Raw genomic sequence first — 21,062 nt, forward strand, 5'->3', positions numbered from 1 at the left:
CATAGAAATAAGCATTGGCCCATATTAGAAAGTTAGTAGGAATTCACTGACTGCACAAAGGACCACAATACCACAATATCATGGTAGAGCTGGAAGATAAAATGGCAGCAAAACACATGGCTCCTAACCTTGAGGAATTCACAATCAATCAAATAGAAAGCAAAAGACAGGAACGTATACATTCCAAATGAACAACAACAACAAAATTCTTAGTGGATCTAAACCAATATTCAAATATTCAAAGGACAAAAAAAAAAGTAGGGGAGGGAACAGGAGAGAGAGAGAGAGAGGGAATTAGACATTGGCACTCAAGACTCTTATTCATCATCAATTTTCTTTTAAAATGTTTCATCTGGAGACAGGTCTCCCAGGCAAGGAAGATGAGACAAAAAGGAAGATATAAAGATCAGGGATGGGAGATGAGAGCCTGAAGTAGAAAAGGCCAATATAGCTCTTCAAAAAAATCACAAATGTTCGTTGGCCTGATCACTTTTGAGAGAACCATTAAAAATTTTACCAGATCAAGTGCCTTGGGAAAGAATACTAAGGAAAAAAATGAAAACAAAAAACAAAATCTGTTTCAATTTCCAATGAACTGTTTGGTTTAATGCGGTAAAAAGAGATGAAGACAAGAAAAAGATCTTTCTCAGGAACTAAGTTTTGTTTTCAGTTATAAGCGATAATCACCCCAAGATATCTACAAAATAATCATCTTCCCACAAGGATTACTCTCAGGTACCCAAAGGGCCTCCATCTGTTTCAAGGTATAGACACTGCAGTCCAGAAGCAAGGCTTAAGCTTCCCCAAAACTTTGCCTTACCACCATCATGTGACAGGCGAGCTGACAGTCAGTGAGATACTTCATGTGCAGTAGAAACCCACGAAGCCATATTATATTGTCTTACAAGTCGGGCAGCAGAGTGACTCTAGATGAATAACAGGTTACTGCAGGAATACTGAAGGGTCTCTCATACTGCACCCTCAGAAAGGAAAGATAAAGACTATTAAGTCAAATAGAGTTCAATATAAAAACAGTAAAGCTCCAATCTCACAAAAGAAAAGAATGAATAAGAGGGAAATAACCTTGCTCAGTTTCATGCATGGTGAGAACGGCACCTGAAAAATCATCAGTAAAAAACAATTTAACCCTTGCAGCTTTATGTCAGAGCAAAACCACCTCACCCATATTGAAGGGTTTATATGAAGACGAGCTGTAGCAATAATAGATAGCTTTTAAAATGGGCGGGGAGGGAGGCATGCATCAAAAAAAATTCAACAAGAGTTAATTGAGCGCACTGAAGAAAAGAACAACGGGTTTGAGTGTTGCAAATTCTTGCTGGGACCCCTATCATCACCATCACTCTGGTATTTTATTTCTAGACAAGAAATATGTTTTACCTTTCTGAGATTATTTTCTGGTTACAAGCCAACCATTATGAACCTTTCAGTGAATCACTGAATAGGGCACTTAAAGGGATAAACAATTATAAAAATAACTCTGTCACAAGTGCATACATTTTATTTTATTTAGTGATGTAATAAGCTTAGGGGCATATATCAGGTCCAAAATGGTCTTGGTCATTAATTTAAGCAATAAATCATAGGTCTTGCCAACAATGACGGCAAACAGATGCTAACAAGGAAATGTATTATTTAATATTGCCATGTGTTATAAAAATGTAAGTGTGTTTAAGACATGTCTTAAATTTTTATAATAATATGCATTTAATACATTACTGTTTTGACACATGCAGGAATCAGATTTATAGGTCCCATTCTGTAGCTTCTTCTTCTGTGAACATGAGAGCATATTCTGTATTTTTTTTTTTAAACAAGAGGGGAAACCCTTAAAGTGCATGCTTGCAACAATATCTAATTGGTTGTCTTGCTGTTTTGTAGTAAATAATGTCAACACTGAAACTCATTAAAAAGAATGAATCTACATGCCGGAATACAAAAATAGAACATTTTAAAATTACAATTTTTAAAGAAACACTATAGTCTAAGAAGGGCACTCTTTAATCAAGATGACAACTACTTTTTTTCATTCATTTTGAGCTGTTCTCTATGACACCAGACAAAAATATACTAACTTGATTAATGAGTAAAGTTCAATGTTAAAAAATGTGGAAGTAACTAGGTAAGAAAAATCCTACTTTATATTTATATCTTCACGCAAAAATCCTAAGAATCAAACAGTATCTCAAAACACAAACTAATTTAAAATTGAGTCTCTCTATCCAAATTATGCCAAACCATAATATTCACCTTCTAATATTTCCTTTCTGATCAGAAGGCTGACATCTCTTACCAGTAGGTTCAACCCTCCTAGGGAAAGGGCCTGTGAGAGAAGGGAATTAGGGTATAAGGAACTAATCAAAAGCCACTTTAAAAAAAAAAAAGAGGAGCTTTTTTACATCAACAAGATGCCAACTCCGCTAGAAGCATTTTTTATTTGCACATTATTTTGTCTGGGTGTCCTTTTCCATCAGCTCTCCCAACTGCCGACATGGTCTTCCCCCTTTCTTATGTAGGCAAGAGTCCATGCTTTAGAACACTTGAAGAAGCAGTGCTTGGAGTATGGAAACTAAATTTTCTTCATTAAATCTACTGAAGCAGATATTAAAAATGCATTTAATATACTGGCGATGGTCGGTGGGCACCGCTGACTGTGACAGGCCGGTTACTGATGATGTGCCGTCAGATGGCCTTCTCAGCAGGCGCCTGGGTCTCAGGCTGCTGAAGGACAGCAATATCTTCCCTTGTGTGTAAGCTCTATTCATCTCCCAAGTATTTACTAAATCACAGGCCTCTGCACACATAGCCCACGTTTCAGAGTATGCTAACAAATGATGGATGGCCTCGTCAATTCATTATGTCCTGAAAGCATGGTTTCCTGCCATTCCAATCATCAAACCTCAGTGCTTCAGAGCTGATCAGTCCCAGGGAATATATTTTGCAGGCTCGATTAAAAGAGTAGAAGTTCTTTCCATTAGAGGCTCTGACACTCTCCCCTCAGCTGTTTGTTGCTTCTAACAATTATTTGGGCAGAATATTCACTAAGTTCAGACAATAGTCAGACAATATAACATTGACAGTTTTTTTTTTCTGATGTTTGCTAAGATGTAATTTACCTATGACAAAACAGTTGAGATATTTAATAGTGAAATTTGTGTTTTAAAATAATTTTCCTTCTATGTACAGCAAGAAAAACCTTTAAAATATTTTATATCATGTAATATTCTAATGTAAATGCATTAGTGGATACATTTCAAAGGAACTTTCAAGGGAATAACCCGTCTCTAAATCATCTAAACCTTTTAAGACAATAATTCATGAGAGTTCTGTTAATTATAATCTAGATAAAGGTACAAACTACTTAAAAATTCTTCTGACAGTTCCAAAGTTAGATAATAAGAGTTCAACTTCTCAAAGAAATAAACCTCTTAAAAGAAGATATATTTTCATTTCCAAGGTTATATATGTCAGTTGTCTTTTCTTTAAGCCATTAAGAACATTTTTATTTTTAGCTATGGCTTATCTATGGAACAGAAAATAATAGCACACTCATACCTTTCACTCAGAAACAGTAAACTTTATAAATAAACGGACCAACTTACCACAACTAAACAGATAGCTGAGCTTTGAGGAAATGGGGTAGTGTTAAAGAGCTAAACAACTTGCTATAAATAAGCTCCTGAAAATGCTAAAAATTAAAAAAAAAAAAAGTGTCATACTCCCATTTAGCCAATAGCTGGGTAGGCTCCGAAGTACCCACAATCAGCATAAGCTCTGCCATTCACCTCAACCTTGACCTCAAGATTAAGCTCACTTTTATTGCGCACAAAGGTCACCTGTATTAGGTCAAAATTCAAAGTCCCTTGTCAGAAAAGGTTGATATATTCCAACCTTTCCTTCTCCATGCATCAAATTTTTCATGGTAAAGTCATATTCAGCAGACAGTATATTCAGCAATTTATTGTGCCATTGTAATACAGTGCAGAATACAATTGTCCAAAAAGCTATAACATGAATAAAATATTTTTCTGACAATGTACCAAATCTAGACTCCTTACACACCCTTAACAGATGAAATAAAACTAACCAAGTCTGGTTTTCACACTTCAGAAGAGTTATAAGGCATTGTCCTCAAAATACATTCCATAGTACAATTAATGACTTTTCCATTACCTTTGGCTACAGGCACTATTTTTCAGAGTATCATTCAAATTTTTAAGTATTATTATATTATTATTATTATTATTAAACACAATGATTTCTAACCAGTTTTAATACCTTTATTCCAATCTGGTCTAAGTAGCTTAAGTGAAGTGTGAAATAGGTCTAAACCTAAAAGCCTCTCCTCAACCTAGAACCTAGAAGATATGCTCTACAGTAAACAGAATAAAAAAAGAAGGGGAAGAATTACTATCTTGCCCAATTCATTATTATTCCAACGATATGATCGGCAGAACTGCACAAATAAGATAAATTAAGCAAATTCTTTGCAGGTAGCATTCTAGGATACACTCTAATTACTAATAACCAAAGCCTTAAGGGGCAATATACCTATCTTCTTTTAAAAGTTTATGCAATTTCTTTGTGTTTACCACAAGACCTTTTCATAATCAGTATTAGTAGCATGAATAGATTTTAAGATTGTTTAAAAAGCACTCATTCTTCAAATTTACTAATACCTATATTAAACACTAAAACCAGTGTTTACACTCATATTATGATCTGGAGCATCCCACAAAATCTCCATGCCCTGGAAGACTTACACCTGAACTCACATAATTACTGGACTCCAGCTAGTTCCCGGTGGCAGAACCCTGACTCCAAAACTGGTATTCATCCTAATATCTTTCATAAATTCATAACCACCTTGCTATCAAGGTAGGGCGGGAATATAAAAGTATTCCAGAATATGGAAGTTTATATTTGAAGAGTAATTAGACTCCTTCCTTAAGTATTTAAGAAAATACTTAAAAATTTTCAGGTTTTAACATTCTCACTTACCCGGGGCAGGGGGGGGAGAAGAATCAACCTAAACCTACATATCCTCATCTGTCATCCCAAAAAATATCCCATCTTGGTTGCCACTATCATCTAAGGACTTTACTGTAATTGACTAAAAGTAGGTATCCTATTATCCTGGGAGTAAATGAAAAACACTTTGGAAACCTAGAAAATAAAGGGGCTGGTTTTAGGCAAAATTTTTTCAGTTCTGATGTCCTGAGTCTAATTATTATAAGCAAAAATACCATTGCAATGAACATCCTTAAATCAATAATGGTAACAATAACAGAAACAGCAAAAATTTATTCAGCACAGTATTAGGAACTATGCTACTCATTTTATATGTACTACCACATTTCAAGTTCATAACAATCCCATTTTATAAATAAGGCACCAAGCCATGAAGAAAGTTACCCAAGGTCACCCAGCAAGTAACTCATGAAGCCAGAATTCATATGTCTATTTCCAGAACCAAGCTCTTTAAGCCAATTTATAAAACTGCCTTTACAACAAAAACCTGAACCACCTTCTGGAGTTCCCAATAATGGGTTTTGCCTCCTATCGATTTATAAAATAATTAACTATAAGCAGAGAGAGCTAATAAAGCACCCAAGGTCAAGCACAGGCTAAGACAACTCTGCCAAACTCAACACCATTTGGCCAGCCCACTCATGTGGGCCTATCCCCACAAAGAATTTCTCTTGTTATTCTAAAAGGCACATATTCTTGCCTAGTGTTGTTAATTTTATTATCCATTTGTTTTAGCTATATACTGTCATATTACTTTATTACTGACACTTTAAACGTAGAAAAGAAACACATTTGAACATGTGATAATTGAATCTTTATAAAACTGGACAAAATCAAATTATAATCAACTGGGTATCTTCCCATTTGTTTTTCATTATAATTATAGAGATGCCTTATTTTCTTTTTATACTGGAGTGACCGCCAACCGAAGACATAACAGCTAAGCTTGAAGTTTCTCAAAAAAATAATTTCTGACATGATAAACCCTCAGGTATACCATTGGAACATTTCCAAATTCCTAGAGAGAGTAAAGAATCGCTGTAATATCCCTAAAGTTAGCTAATTAATCTATTTCGAAAGGAATCAATTTTCCTTAAATGAGACATATATATGTGGTTTTTTTTCTTTTTTAACCAGGCAACATTTTTCTCAGGTCAGTTCAATCAAATGTCCATTATGATATATGTCATAATACCAATAATATACTAGGTACTGCTAAGGCTCACAACTGGCATTCTAGTTCCCACATTAACGATGGTAAGGAAAAAAATATATGTATCCTCTCTTTAGACAAAAAAAAGGGGGGATAGCCCAACAAAAATATTGTAAGAATAAATGAAATACAGATGTAAGCATTTTGAGTCCTTTTAGAAAAAAAAAGCGATAAAAAAAAAACAGAATAAACTGGGTTAAGAAAATTCTGGAAAAGACATGTTATAGGGCCATAACGTGCAATGCAAAAGTCTCAAATTGGTGATGGTATGCAGTGGTGAGGGGGGGCTTAAGAAATGCCTTTGGTGGCAGTGGGGAGAGCCCAGGTTTGTCACACGTTAGCCAATTTCTGTGGTGTAAACACTCCCGCCGTGGCTGATATTAAGCTACTGGACGTGAGGTCACAGTTTGTAGAGTCAGGAAAGGATACTTATCATCAGCTCGCACAAGCCAGAAAGAGCCTGCTCCAGCACCCGCTGGCTGTGGGCCAAATTCAGCCCACAGACTTGTTCTGTCTGGCCAGGAAACCAGTGGCCCACAGTGTCTTAAAATTCCAACAAAGTGACAACATTTAAAACTCAGAATATTTCTTCTAAAAAGTGAGATAGAGAGCTGCTTTCTAGAGAATAAAAGACCCGGCGGCACAGGGCGTAAGGTGGCATAAGGTGGCAGTTGCCACGTTAGTACCCACGACTGTCCTTTCCCTTAGCCACGATCCCAACCAGGCCAGCTTCATTCATTCACTCCTTGTTGGTACCTGCCTGGCCCCTCAGGAGACAGGAATCTGAGATCTCTAGTTAAAGAGCACAAAGGAAGAGTTTGACCTCCAGATGTGTAACTTTGTTCAAATCACCCGGTTGCACTCTTCCTTCGGTTTCTGCGTCGACAACATTAACTGATTTGACTAAATGGTGGCTAACTGGTATCTCAATCCAACCCTCTAGAAGTCACTGAATCTAAAATAATGAGACAGGTATGCAGGTTCCTCTGAAGAAACTTTTGTGATTTGTGCCGGAAGAGTCTCCAGCATGTCCACCACAGTGCAAATAAAAATTCAAACGTTATAAACTGGAGGTTAAATGTATTTTATTTTTACATATGTATTTTAGTTGGCCTCAGGAAATAAGAATCCAGATAATGTTGACTTCACCAGTTAAGAAATGATGTTTGTGAGCTATTTGTTACATCTAAACTGTAAGAGTCTGTGGGGTTTTTTAATGCTATACAACGAAGAGTCTCTCTCACAGCCCCAGTCCATTTACTATCTTAGCTAAATGGGGCTTGAAGTGCAAGTTAATTTCAAATTTTATTAGCTTTCCCTACCAATATTATCAGCAAAAACAAATAGCAGTGTAATATACCTTGAGCAAAAGATGGTATCAGCTTGGAAGAGTTATAGACAGAAACAAAAAAGAGGAAAAAAAATAAATTGCCAGTCTAATTTCACATGTGATTGTATAAAGATGCATTTAAATGACGCTTTACTCTCCCACGTCCCATCTACCAAGAAGGCTATCCCTACAAAGAGCCTTATTCCCCTACTAGTCTTAAACACCATCCTATAAGGTAGAGAATCTCAGGAGGCTAAGGTGTGGCACAACCATGAGTGACAAACCACAAAGAGATTTCACTCTGTGTTTCTATTCATGCTGGCCCTGGAGTTGGGTACCCACAGCGTTCCTACATTAAACATCGCCAGGGTCATCCCCTGACCCTCTGAGAGTGATCACAAATATTCATGACAAACATAATTCATGAGTTTGAGGAGTATAAATCTGAATCTTTCATACCACTAGCCTGACTTGGGGAAGACCACATCAATCAGCTACTAAGTGAGCTTAACCAAACACCTGCACCACAAAGCTTTAGACCTTTGCCATCCTCTCTAGTGCTCACTGCATGTTTGGAGATTCCATCAGTCATGAAGTGATAACCCTGGTAAGTATCAAGGGCGTGCTATGCCTCCTATTTCCTAAAACAGGATAAAGAACAAGATTAGAGTTTACAGCTCATCCTTTCTTGAGCCTGGAGCAAAGGACAAGTCTCAACAATAATAAAAATAAATATGTGAGAAATAGATGAGTTATGTTGGAGGGGAGAGAAGGGTGACAACGTACCATGTATTTTTAAGTCTTAGTCTTGTAAATGACTACCACTCCCAGGACATCCTCAGAAAAAGCCCAAGCTTCATACAGAATCACTCCAATTAGCAGGTGCCAGCATCTGGTCAGGGAAAGACCCAGTACTTACTTATTTGACTGAATAACAGTATCAAAAAACATGAATCCACTTACTTTTTCCTCTGCTTGTACTGCTTTCTCAGATTCAAAATATTTATTCCCATGGTCTTCAAGTTATTTCTCTAAGTTTAAAAGTTTTCAAACATTTTAAGCAGCTGAATCTCAATATTGAAAACACATAAAGGAAATAAGGAAATAATTCTTAAGATATTTTAACACTTTACTTTGGATAGAAAATTGCAGACCTCTCCATTATCTCAACGATACTTCAGGTGTTTATCAGGTCACGATTTGAATACCAAACATGAGCTGTAAACTCTAATCTTGTATTTATCCTGTTTTAGGTTAAAAGACAAATAAAAAAACTTTATGCACTGTCCTGAAACCAGAAGGAACAGAAAAGATCAGCCCTCAGGCAAGAGAAAGCACTTGAAAAAGTTGACAATGTCAATCCTGTCACTGTTCCCTGGCAAGAAGGAAGCTTTGAGTTATGAAGAACTATTAACTCTTAAATACATTATATCAAGATGCCTCCTGAAAGGGAGGGATGGAAAGAAAGAGGAAAGAAAAGTAGAGGCAGGTATTTAGTACTCCAAAGTGGCCAGGCTATTACTGGACCCCAAAGTCCAGTACTAGCTGGACTTCTGACCAGCTATTACTATCTTTAATATACAAGGCACAGACTGCTCCATGCTGGTCTCAAAGCCCATGGAGCGAGCAAACCATCCTGGAGCTGGCTGTGTGCTCTGTTCCCCTAAGAAATGGAGACTCGTCGTTCAGTTGGAAGCTGCACCTCAACACCTTTACTGTGTTCACTGTGTACCAGCTCATGGTAGAAGAAATCTAACAGCAGAAAGAGAGAAAGGCACCTTGAATTAAACATTTGAAAACATTTCCTCTCAGGAAAAAGCCAACTGAAAATAAAGGAAAATTTATTCTTTACCCATCTCCCATATGATTTTCACACCGGTATATAACTTTTATATGTTAAGGTCACTTTTCCTACTTAACTCTGGAAAAGTACTTGTATATTGATTGTTTTGTTTTTAAGGAAAATTCAACCAATATGGCAAAACTGCACAAAAGGTGTAATAAAAACATACTGATAAATTCAGTCAACATTTGCTGAAAGTCAAATAATAAGATATTATTACCCTAAACATCTATTGAACATTTTTCTCCTAGGGAGATAATATAATTCCTCCTTATTGTGTCTGTAAACATTCTGATACGAGTTACTACTTAGTAGACTAAAGTTTGATGTCTGAATATAGACTTTAAAATGAAGTTAATAATCTAATAACATGAAAACTTCCCCCCCTCAAACTAATAAGAAATAGAGTCAGCATGGGTTCTTCTCAAGATAACATTATCTGAGGTTTTCTCCAAATACTCTTTCGTAGAAATTCAAGCTACTTTTGCAACTATGCAAATCCAAAAAGGCACAGATATCTGATCAAAGCACAAGGTGCCATATCCTTAATAAAATAACCTTCCAGAAGAGTCTTTAAGGCTAGGTGTACAATGCAACAACAAAATAAAAACCTGAAATCTTATGAAATAAAAAATCATATTTTAAAAGATGACTAAAGGAAATACATGAAATAACCATATTCTTTTCTTAGGCCACTTTTTAGGCCAATTTCTTTTCCAATTTGCCCTAAAGACCAAAAAAATACTCCTAGATATATTTCCTAAGTATATGAGTACTATTTTTGAAAGTCATGTAAATTCGTTTTATTTCCTTAGCAAAACCACCAAAAGAATTTCCAGCTCAATAAAAGGCTGATTTTTTTCTCCCTTTACAAGCTATTCTCATTCATTATTCTGGAACTCAGGTGCACCACAACATTATCAAAAGAATAGAAAATTGACCACAAATTGAGAACCAACTATCAATTCAACTGTAAGAACAAGGCGAATAGGAATAATCTTCCAATTTAAGTAAATCACTACTAATTATAGACTGCAATGTGCTACTGTAATTCTTAAAAATCAGTGCATCTGGGTTCAAAAGTTTGGTTTTGTTTTTTTCTAAATGACATTATATATTACTATGAAAGATTTAAGACAAGTTTCTGATATCTGGGCCATATTCAACTAATGATTAAATCCATGTGTTCAGAGCCATATAATCAACTGATCCGTATCTAAGCAAAATTTTGTTTTATATGTTTCGGAAGGTTAGTACTCAGACATTTCTTCTACTATAGGCCAGCTACTAAATCCTAATAATAACAATAATCATATTTACCATCCATTAAATACTTATCAGAACGTCTACACTACGCTAAGTGTTTTACATGCCTTATTTTACTTAATCCTCACCACAGACTTAAGGAACTGAATGGCAAGAGGCAATACACAGAGTAAGAGTAAGAGTCTGCAGCCGGACTCTGCCTGGGTTTGAATCCCTCTTCTACTTCTTAGCAGTGGAGCTCTATCCCCTTTTTTTTTTTTTTTACAGATGAGGCAACTGTGACTCAGATAAAAGTGGCAAAACCAAGTCATTCCCCAAGAACAAACTGTTATAGGAAGCAAAAAACAACGGAATACAAGACTCCCCATGGATCAAGAGAACAGCTTAAAATGCATCACTGGAGGTGGGGGGTAACATTATTCAAAAAAGGGTAACTGTAGTCAACAGCAGCACCAAAATAAACTAAGCCACCCTGAACAAAGGTAAAACTTAAATAAAATTGTGCTTGTCCCAAGCAAGTCCCTTAGCTACTCCACTCCTAACTAGACCAGACCCTAGGTCCACCATCAAGTACCACTAAGTTCTACGCTGGCAAATACACAATACAGCCAGCCCTAACTCCAGTTCTCAGGTAAAAGTAGGTGAATATCTCAAGAAAATGAACCAACTCTATTGGTTTAAATACAGGGAGCCCGGCCAAACAAGTTTTTAACTACTCCTTGTGAGATTTATCTAGGAACAGCCTCATATGAGTAAATGGTTGCCTATACTATGATCTAGGAGTGGGAAAACAGTAGGTGTTGTGGGCCAAGACAGAAAACATAATGGGGAAGGCACTCTTAGAAACAGCTGAGCCAGAATCTCTAAGGGAAAAGATATAGCAGTAAAGACACTTACTTGCTTAGAGATGTATGGTATCAAGAGTTTGACTTCTGACTCGTTAGTATAGGCATAAATAGCAACCAAATAACTAATGCATGGCAAGGGAACTCAGGGAAAAATTAAATTTGTGCCAAAGGGCTTAGTTTATCAGCAAAAGAATTTCTAACCAAGGCATATCTCCTCAAAGAAACCCACTTGACTCAACATACATGTAGTAAATGTTTCACAAATTCTTTGTGGATTCTGTGATTCTAATAATTTATGGCTACTGGATATGTCTTAAACTCTTTCCTCAGACTACAAGTTATTCAAAATTAATGACTACAATGTCTTATCTGTTTTCTAAAAAATACTCGAATAGTGCCACAGACAGAGTGAGCACACAGTGAATTATGACAGACCAAATGCCAAGAGAGGTGAATGAACTGCAAGTACCAGTGAAAATCATGGGCTGACTGTGTGATGGATTGTTTCACATGAAATGGTGGTAGTAAATGATATTAGTTGAAAGAGTATTCCAGTGAGAGAAATAGAAAATTACCATTAGGCAAATACCGGTAATAACAATTTCAAGCAAGAACCACTGATGGATGCTTATAACAACAGAAAAGTGTGATATGAGAAAAAGAATATTTGCATAGATTCAAAGGATATCCCCACAAGGTAATTATTGGAAAGGGAATAGTAGTAATTTTAAAATGGAGAAACTTGGCAGACATCACACCTTAACCAAGTGAATAAGGTTAACCTTACCAGCAATAAAACATAAAAAGTCATGCACCCCCTGATACGATGTACAGAGAAGGGTACAACAGCACTTCTGGGGTATTTTTGCCAAAAAGGTTTACCCTCAATCTAATCATGACAAAACATCAAGTACAAAGGACATTCTACAAAATAATTGGCCAGTACTCTTCAAAACTGTGAAGATCATAAAAGACAAAAAATAATGGTAAGGAACAGCCACCGGCTGGAGGAGCCTAAGAAGACATGACAACTAAATGTAATGTGTGATCCTGGAATAGCAAAGGGATGTTAGTGAAAAATCTAGCAAAAGTTCAAACAGGCCTATAGATTAATTAACCGAACTACAATAAAATTAATTTCCTGATTTTTATAATTGTACTATGGTTATGTAAGAGGTTAACACTAGGGGAACCTGGGTGAACAGTATATGGGAACTCTCAAAGAATGACTAAAATCAGATACATATGTAGTGTTTAGGCAGGAAAAAAAAATGTAAAATATAACCTGACTGGGCTGGGGGCTTCTACCTGAATAAGGAGGTCCAGGAAATAAGCTGGGAGATGCAAATCAATGAATGTATCCTCAGCAAGTACTTAGATACAGTATGCCCTATATTCTTGGGCCCAAAGGGTCCATTACCTGTAAAACTGCAGATCAGAAAAGAATAGAAGGAGGGTGAATTTTGGAGCTGTATTAGACATCATAAAGCCCTATCCCTTCATTTTAAATTGAACGATTATAAAACCAGAGGGTTAAGAGGACTGCACAGGCTCAACCTAGTGACTTGTAAAGACATAAATTTGTAATTTCAGTGAAAACAAGGAAGTCATGGATAAGTGAGGCTAGCAAGAAGCCACAGTGAGTGTATGGGGGGGTGGGGATTAAGCCACATCTTTACCTTTGAGCTAGATAAATTAAAAAATTAATAAGAAAGAAAGCCACAAAGAATCTAGAAGAAAATTTAGGTGAAGATTTAGTTTTCATGTCTTAGGACAGGACAGGACTTTCTCAGCAAAAAAAGGATAAACTTAAAGTTAAGCATATAAAAAATAGAAAAAGTGGCACCTGGGTGGCTCAGTCAGTTAAGGGTCTGCGTTCAGTTCAGGTCATGATCTCAGGGTCCTGGGACGAAGCCCCATAGTGGGCTGCCCACTCAAGGGGGAGTCTGCTTCTCCCTCTGCCTCTCCAACCCCCCAGCCCCCGCTCACGCACGCTCTCTCTCTCAAATAAATAAATAAAATCTTTAAAACGAACTTTAAAAAAATAAAAAATAGAACAATATTTAAAAGCAAACACCTGGGAAAATATCTGCAACAGATATGACATGTAAAGGATCAACATCCTTAACATATGCAGATCACTAAACAATAACAAATCAATAAACAATAATAGCAAACACTCCAATATAAAATTAGACAAAGGACAGCAGGCAGGTAATTCAAAAAGAAGAAAGTTAAATGGTCAATAAACAACTGGGGAAATACACAATGCATTATAATAAAAAATGCAAATTACAAAATGTCACTCTTGATCAATCGTGCTAAAGATTAAATAATGACACTCTTTAATGCTGGCCAAAGTTATAGAGACAGATACTCCCCTGCCCTGGTAGTAATAGGATTAGTATAATCTTTTTTTCTCTTTTTCTTTTTCTTTTTTTTTTTTTTTGAGAGGGAGAGAGGCAGGGGAGAGGTGGGGGGAGAAGCACAGGGAGAGGGAGAGAATCTTAAGCAGGCTCCAGGCCTAGCTCAGAGCCCAAGGGAGGGCGGGGGCTCCATCTCACAACCCTGAGATCATGACCTGAGCTGAAATCAAGAGTTGGACACTTAACCAACTGAGCCACCCAGGTGCCTTAGTATAATCTTTTTGATACTAATTTGTCAATATACACCGAAATCCTTCAAAATATACATATCCTTTGATTTGAAATAGCTCATAGTTGTCGAAGTGTGGTCAATGGACTCCAGTGGACTCCTGGAGTCCCTGAGACCCTCTCTGGGATCTACAAAGTCAAAACTATTTTTATGGAACTAGTAAGACATGATTTACCTTTTTCCCTGTGTGAAATCTGCATGGATGATACAAAAACAATAGTGGGTAAAACTGCTAGCCCCTACGCATAAATCAAGGCAAACTGTTCTAGCAGTCACTGTAAATTTTACTGCAACACACTTGCAGGACAAAAAAAAAAAAAAAAAAAAAAAAGCCAGTTTGGGACTCCTGGTTGGCTCGGTTGGTAGAGCATGCTGACTCTTGATCTCCGGGTAGTGAGTTCAAGTCCCATGTTGGGCATAGGGTTTACTTAAAAAAAAAAAAAAAAGGCCAGTTTCACATAAGAATATCTTAAGATTCACTTATTAATTTTATTAAATCTCAACCTTTGAATACGCATCCTTTTAACATTCTATATGACAAAGTAAGAAGCAAATACAAAGCACATCTACAGCATATCAAAGTATGATGGCTGACTCAAGGGAGAACACTTACATGATTGTTGTAGAGCTGAACTAGCCACTTTTTCCATGGGACAACTTTTTTACTTGAATGAGCAATGAACAAAGTATAATTATTTAGATTTGGGTATCTGGAAGACATTTTCTGAAAAATAAACAATGTGAGCCTGTCACTTCAAAGAAAACAACTGATAATATTTGCTGCAATGATAAAATTTGAGCTTTCAAGGGAAAATTCAAATATTGGAAAACTCTGCACCCATCACCATAAGCCTGACAGCTTCAAATCTTACATACTTTTCTGATGAGATCAGTGGGGATATTAATGAATATGAGTTTTTGATAATGTATAATGAAAGGTGACAACATTTGGAAGATTTGCATAACTCACAACCAACATTTTACAAACAAACAATGCATGGATGATAAAAATCATGCATGGGTGAAAGATCCACTCAAAGTTCAAGACAGGCCAGTGGATTGTAATATAACAGAGTGAAAAGCTCCATGATATGGTTTCACATTCTACATTGTAATTAACCTTTGAGAAAATACCACTTGTTAGGTTTATGTAGTAACAAAAAGATCCACATTATCTGGAAAGCCTATTAAATTATTCTTCTCTTTTCCAACTACATCTGTCTGAGGCTAGAGTTTCTTCATATTCTTTAATCAAAACAACATATTACAACAGGTTGAATACAGAAGCAGATGTCTTCCTTCTATTTAAGACAGCCACTAAAGAGATCTGCAAAAGTGTAAAACAATGCCATTTTCTCACTACTTTTTTGAAATGATGGTTATTAATCATAAAAATATGTTAACACAAAATGGGTTTATTATTGTCATTTTTAAATAAATTAACAAGATTTTTTTTTTAATTTCCCAATTTTAATTTGTATTTTGGTACATATCAACAGCTGTAATCTACGTAAACAAAAGTTCTTTTGTTTGGGGTCTTTGAGGCTTATTTAGAGTATAAAGAGATCTGGAGACCAAAAAGTTTGGAAACTACGGATACAGTCACTCTCACATCTGTGAATCTAAAGTAAGAAAATAAGCAGAAGACTGGGCATTATATAACAACTATATCAGAAAATTAGAAAAACAAAACTTCTGATGTCCAATAATAAGAAAGTGGATGGTACATATAGAATGTGATATTATTTATTTGAAACAAATTGTGAAGAATTTTATGAGAAGTGCTCACAATATGTGAAGTAAGAACAGGAAGACCTACAAACTATATTAGTAGGGGCAGTATTACACTGAAAAAAAGACTACAAGGAAATACATAAAATGTTAAAAGAACTTTTCTGGGCCATGCAATTATGAATACTTTTTGTTTTCTTTACTGAGCATGCACAACTTTTAAAATCAGGAAAATAAAACTTTAGCAACTTTTAAAAAACATTTCCGTACTGGGGAGCCTGGGTGGCTCAGTCTGTTAAGCTTCTGACTCTTGATTTCAGCTCTGGTCATGATCTCGGGGTGGGGAGATGGAGCCCTGCATGAGGCTCTGCACCCGGCATGGAGTCTACTTAGGATTCTCTTTCTCCCTCTCCCCCTCACTCTTCCTCTCCCCCTGCTCCCCAACATCCACGCTCCTGCACATGCTCTCTCTCCCTCTCTCTCTCTCAAATAAAATCTTAAAAACAAAAACAAAACCATTTCAGTACTTTTTCTTTAGAACTCAGTGTATGCAAATGCCAACAAAAAATAATTGTCACTCTTATTATTATTAATATGAAGACTAATCCAGACAGCTTAATGTAGAATTCTGAACTGAAAGTCAAGAAACCTGTATTCTACATTGTTTTGCCATTAAACATCTCTGGGATTTTGACAAGTCACTTAACCTATTTGAACCACCAGAAATTATCTATGAGGTCCTTATCTGACTCTCTAGTAAAATGAACTACCAAATCTAAAGGTTGTTCAAGGCCTTTGCAACAACCACCTAGTGTAAAACAGTGCCGTAATGAAAACTGTGAAGTCAACTCCAAAAACCACACTGTTAATAGAATTTCCACTCATGCTGCTAAATGACCCTTTAATCCCTTCTTTTGCAGAGTAGTAGTACAGACTCTCTAAATAAAGTTTCCAGTGGAAGAAGAGTTAGTTATTCCCTGAATGGTATTTGGGAAAATTAAAAAATATTTGGCCATATCATGAATAAGGGGGGAAAAAAGCTCATAAGAGAGGGCGCCTGGGTGGCTCAGTTGGTTAAGCGACTGCCTTCGGCTCAGGTCATGATCCTGGAGTCCCTGGATCGAGTCCCGCATCGGGCTCCCTGCTCAGCAGGGAGTCTGCTTCTCCCTCTGACCCTCCCCCCTCTCATGTGCTCGCTCTCTCTCATTCTCTCTCTCTCAAATAAATAAATAAAATCTTTAAAAAAAAAAAAAAAAGCTCATAAGAGAATAGGCAAGAGAGCACGGTGCCCCTAACGAAGGGCATCCTTCATTAGTGTACTTCCTAAGTCCTCCATAAGCATATGGGGAGGTTACTTCTTATGGAGATGAGGTGACAAGGGAAAAAAAAAAAGATAAAAAGAGGTGGGGAAAAAGAGGAGAGGAAAAGGGAGAGGAAAAGAAAGAGAAGCAAAAATACAGTAGTAATATGAGAACACAACAAGAGCTCCATCTTCAAACTGCCCAGAAAAATCTACCTATTCCCTCAGCTAACCAGCCTTCCCCCATTTCATTGTTCATTGGCAGAGCTGGCAAGAGTTAATGAAAGAAAATTAAATTCCAATTTGTCAATTTTGTTCCTTGTTGGCAAGTTTGATAAAAGTCTTAAAAACTATAAAAGGAAAAATATTGCCTTTAATTATATCTGGAAAATATTAAAAATATTTTACAGATGAGGAAAACTGACTCCTTCAAAAAACAGAGGTCATAAAAGACCTTTAATTTACTCTTCAATTTGTACTTTATTAATACCAATTATCCAGTAATCTCTCTTTCTTCAAGAAAACACTTCTTTGGTGATATCTGTGCAAGGGTGGGAAGTATGAAATACACCTGGAATGTGTGTGTGTATATATATATATACACACATATATATATATTTTAACAACCATATATGTATATATATGTATATATGGTTGTTAAAATGGCCAGTCTTGACCCAAGAGTGGAATCCCTAGCGCACCAGTCTCTGACTGGACTGACAAACACTTGAGATCACCTAATTGCTTTAGAGAGTCAAAGTTGAACAGTAGGAGGCCTCTTTAGGCCTGTGGTCCCTTGTTTGTTTCCAGGGGCCAATCGAAAAGGGTCTTCCATTTCCTCCTTCTGAATCTAGAATTTGCATTTCCACTTTGAGAGGGCCCGGCCACCTATCATTCATTCCTAGTATCTGTCAATTAACCAGACATTTATGAAGCACCTACTATGTGCAGCCATCACATAGAACACACCAAGTTTTTCAATAAACGTTTCTGAACTTGAATTTAATTTCAGTCTCTTGGGAGACTGCCAGGGATTCATCCATTTAAGAGTCTCCTGTGGAAGACAGGTGAAAGAAGAAACCTTTTCACATCCTTGATCTCCCAACAACCAGACACTCTTGTTCCTCCCCGCTCATGTGTGACACGTGGCTCCTAAGCGCTGGCTGGGATGCCCAGGCACAGCTGCTGCGGGCAAAGTGCTGTGCGAGTGGAGAGACGGACACTTACCTGGGGAACCTCTGCTTCAGCTTCCTCAGGCTCTGCCTGGTAGGCGGTACAGACACTAGGCACTGGGCTATCTCGTCGTACTGGGCTTTGGTCAGTATCATGTTGGGCCAGGGACTGGAAAGTGGCGGGGACAAGGAAAACACACCCTGGGCTCCAGCAGCCTTGGTGCCGGGAGACGAGGGGTGGGCACACAGCGGCAGGGCGCTGGCTCCTAGTCTTCTTTGGCTTGTTCCTATACCCCCTTCACCACTAGCTGCACAGCTTAGGCTTCACCCGGCTGCTCGGCGACGGGGGGAGGGCTGTAGACCCGATTGCCCTACCTTGGCTCTCTGAGCAGCCGCAGTGGGCCCGGCCGAAGGCAACCAGCCGCCATGATAGTTAAGGGCAAAACGACCAGGAAGTAGCTGCCGTCAACAGACGTGGCGCCTAAATCGCTGCGGGCTCCCGTCCAGGCAGTGTCCACCAGGGATCAACCTCGTTTGTTTGCTGAATTCACCCTCCCGGCTACCAGAAGTCAGGGAGCCCTAGCGCACAGGCCGGGCGGCAGAGCATAAAGGTGCCCCACGATCCTTAAGCTTGAGCCCCGGAAAGAGACTGCTTGGGCGCGCGATTTGAATACGCTTCCAAACGCGCCGTTTTAGCGCAGCTCCAATCGGAGGCCAACAAAGAAAGTCGTCTTCACCAAAGTCTCTCCGCACTCTGAGAGCAGGAACCTGGCAGTTAATCCCCACTGGGATAGCTGTGGACATACAGCTTGGCTTGTGCTGAGAAGTCCGACAACTTCTGCAGCTCGCGTGGAAGGCACTTTTGGTCATGTAGGGACACAGAATAGAAAACAAATCCGACATCATCCAACAGCCCACAGTAAAGCACATAACTCACTCCCCAGAGTTAGGTGCTTACTGACTGAAAGCAATTCTTACTCCTTTTTGTATCTTGACCTCTCAGAAAATAGTAGGCGCTCAAGAAATGTTTGGAGAAATGAGTCACTGAATGAATTTCTGTTTTCTTGAGGTGTTGTAATAGATCTCAGCCCTCCTGAGGCAATTTATTAGGACATCAGCCCTTTAATCCCTTTAAAAAAATGTGGTTCGGGTTGCCTGGGTGGCTCAGTAGGTTTAAATATCTACCTTCAGCTCAGGTTCTGATCTCGGGGTCCTGGGATGGAGCCCCACACTGGCTCCCTGCTCAGCACGGAGTCTGCTTCTCCCTCTCCCTCTGCCACTACCCCTCACTGGTGTGTGCTCTCTCTCTCTCTCAAATAAATAAATTAAAAAAATCAGGTTCTTAGAAGGCCATGTGTTTTGTTTCTTTTCCAACTTTATCATTTTAAGCAAAGAAAAGGTGTTTCCATTTTAGTGTTTTTGTTTTTGTTTTTTTTTAATCTGGAATAAGGCCTGGGTTGGAAATTTAGCTTAGATAAGCTTTCTCAGATAAATGTCCTAATCCATCTAAGCCTTAGTTCGTCTGTAAAATTGATTTTTAATTCATGGCCTAAGAGAGTGTTACTTTTTGGTGTAGTAATTAAGCATTAATAGTTGGCAAGACCACAACTAACATTAAATAAGTTAATACAAGGAACAGAAAGATTCCTTAGCATAGTGTCTGGCAGATAGTCTATGTAAGATAAGTAGCCTTTGTAAGACCACTTGACATAATGATAAGTCCCATGGATGTGGCTGTTGACCAGGTATTGTTTGTTCTCTACACACTGACTCACTTAAATCTTCATAATTTCCTATGAAGCAGATCCTATTGACATTATCATCCTCCTCCTCCTCCCTTTGGTGCAGGGTGAATAAACTGAGGCATGGAAAGGTCAGGGTAACTTTCCCAGAGGTCATGAGAACAAGTAAGCAACAGGGGTAGAGTTTAAACTCTCGAAATTTGGTTCCAGGGTCTGTGGTCTTGCCAACTCTTAATGCTTAATTACTACACCAAAAAGTAACACTCTCTTAGGCCAAAGGTTAAGGAACTTTTTTTTTGAAGGGAACAATCTCCATTTCAAAGAACTTTTTAGTCCAGGCTTTAAAAAACGCTTCACCACTTTATTTTCCCAGGCTTCTCAAAATCCAGTATCAACAGTGACTCCTGAATTCAGCAACCCCAGTTTTGTTTTGTTTTGTTTTGTATTTGTTTTTAATATTTACATCAGAATGTTTCTCCCCCCATATGCTTTGCATCTAGCCCTGGTTGCGTGACATTAGTACATAACTATTTATTTATGGCAGCGTGGCCTGGAGTTGCCACCTGGCTAGTTTGTTGCTGACCCTGCCATGACTTTTACATGAAAGCTAGTTGACGATAAGCAGACACCACTTGATCCCCCATTCCTTTCTCCTTCCCCACTTCACTCTTTGCAATTCACAGCCAACAGATTTTTATAGAAAACATCAGTTCAAGGATGTTTGCTCTAGTTATTTTTTATGGTAACTCTTCTCTCTGGCTCTTGTCCTGCATTCACCCTCACAACGGTTCAGGAAAAAGCCAGGTTTGTTTTTCTGGTTTTTATTTTTAACATGCTGGCAGTTTAAAATTTTGACCCAAATCCAGTAGATTGTTTAAGAGTTAGCGCCAAGGGAAAAGCACAGTTATGTTGT

General features: G+C 37.8%; 1 protein-coding gene across 4 annotated transcripts in view; it reads right to left on the reverse strand.

Moving 5' to 3' along the window:
• CDIN1 (CDAN1 interacting nuclease 1) overlaps positions 1–18,857 on the reverse strand; it is a 254,139-nt gene extending 235,282 nt beyond the window's left edge. For all 4 annotated transcript variants that reach the window (XM_078053403.1, XM_078053404.1, XM_078053402.1 and 1 more), the window contains exon 1: positions 18,463–18,857. In XM_078053403.1, the coding sequence (XP_077909529.1) occupies positions 18,463–18,563 (101 nt within the window). In that variant the 5' untranslated portion in view covers positions 18,564–18,857. The remainder of the gene's footprint in view (positions 1–18,462) is intronic.
• Between the last annotated feature and the right edge of the window lie 2,205 nt (positions 18,858–21,062).

Source organism: Halichoerus grypus, chromosome 8 (genome assembly GCF_964656455.1).
Source record: "Halichoerus grypus chromosome 8, mHalGry1.hap1.1, whole genome shotgun sequence".
Classification (NCBI taxonomy): Eukaryota; Metazoa; Chordata; class Mammalia; order Carnivora; family Phocidae; genus Halichoerus; species Halichoerus grypus.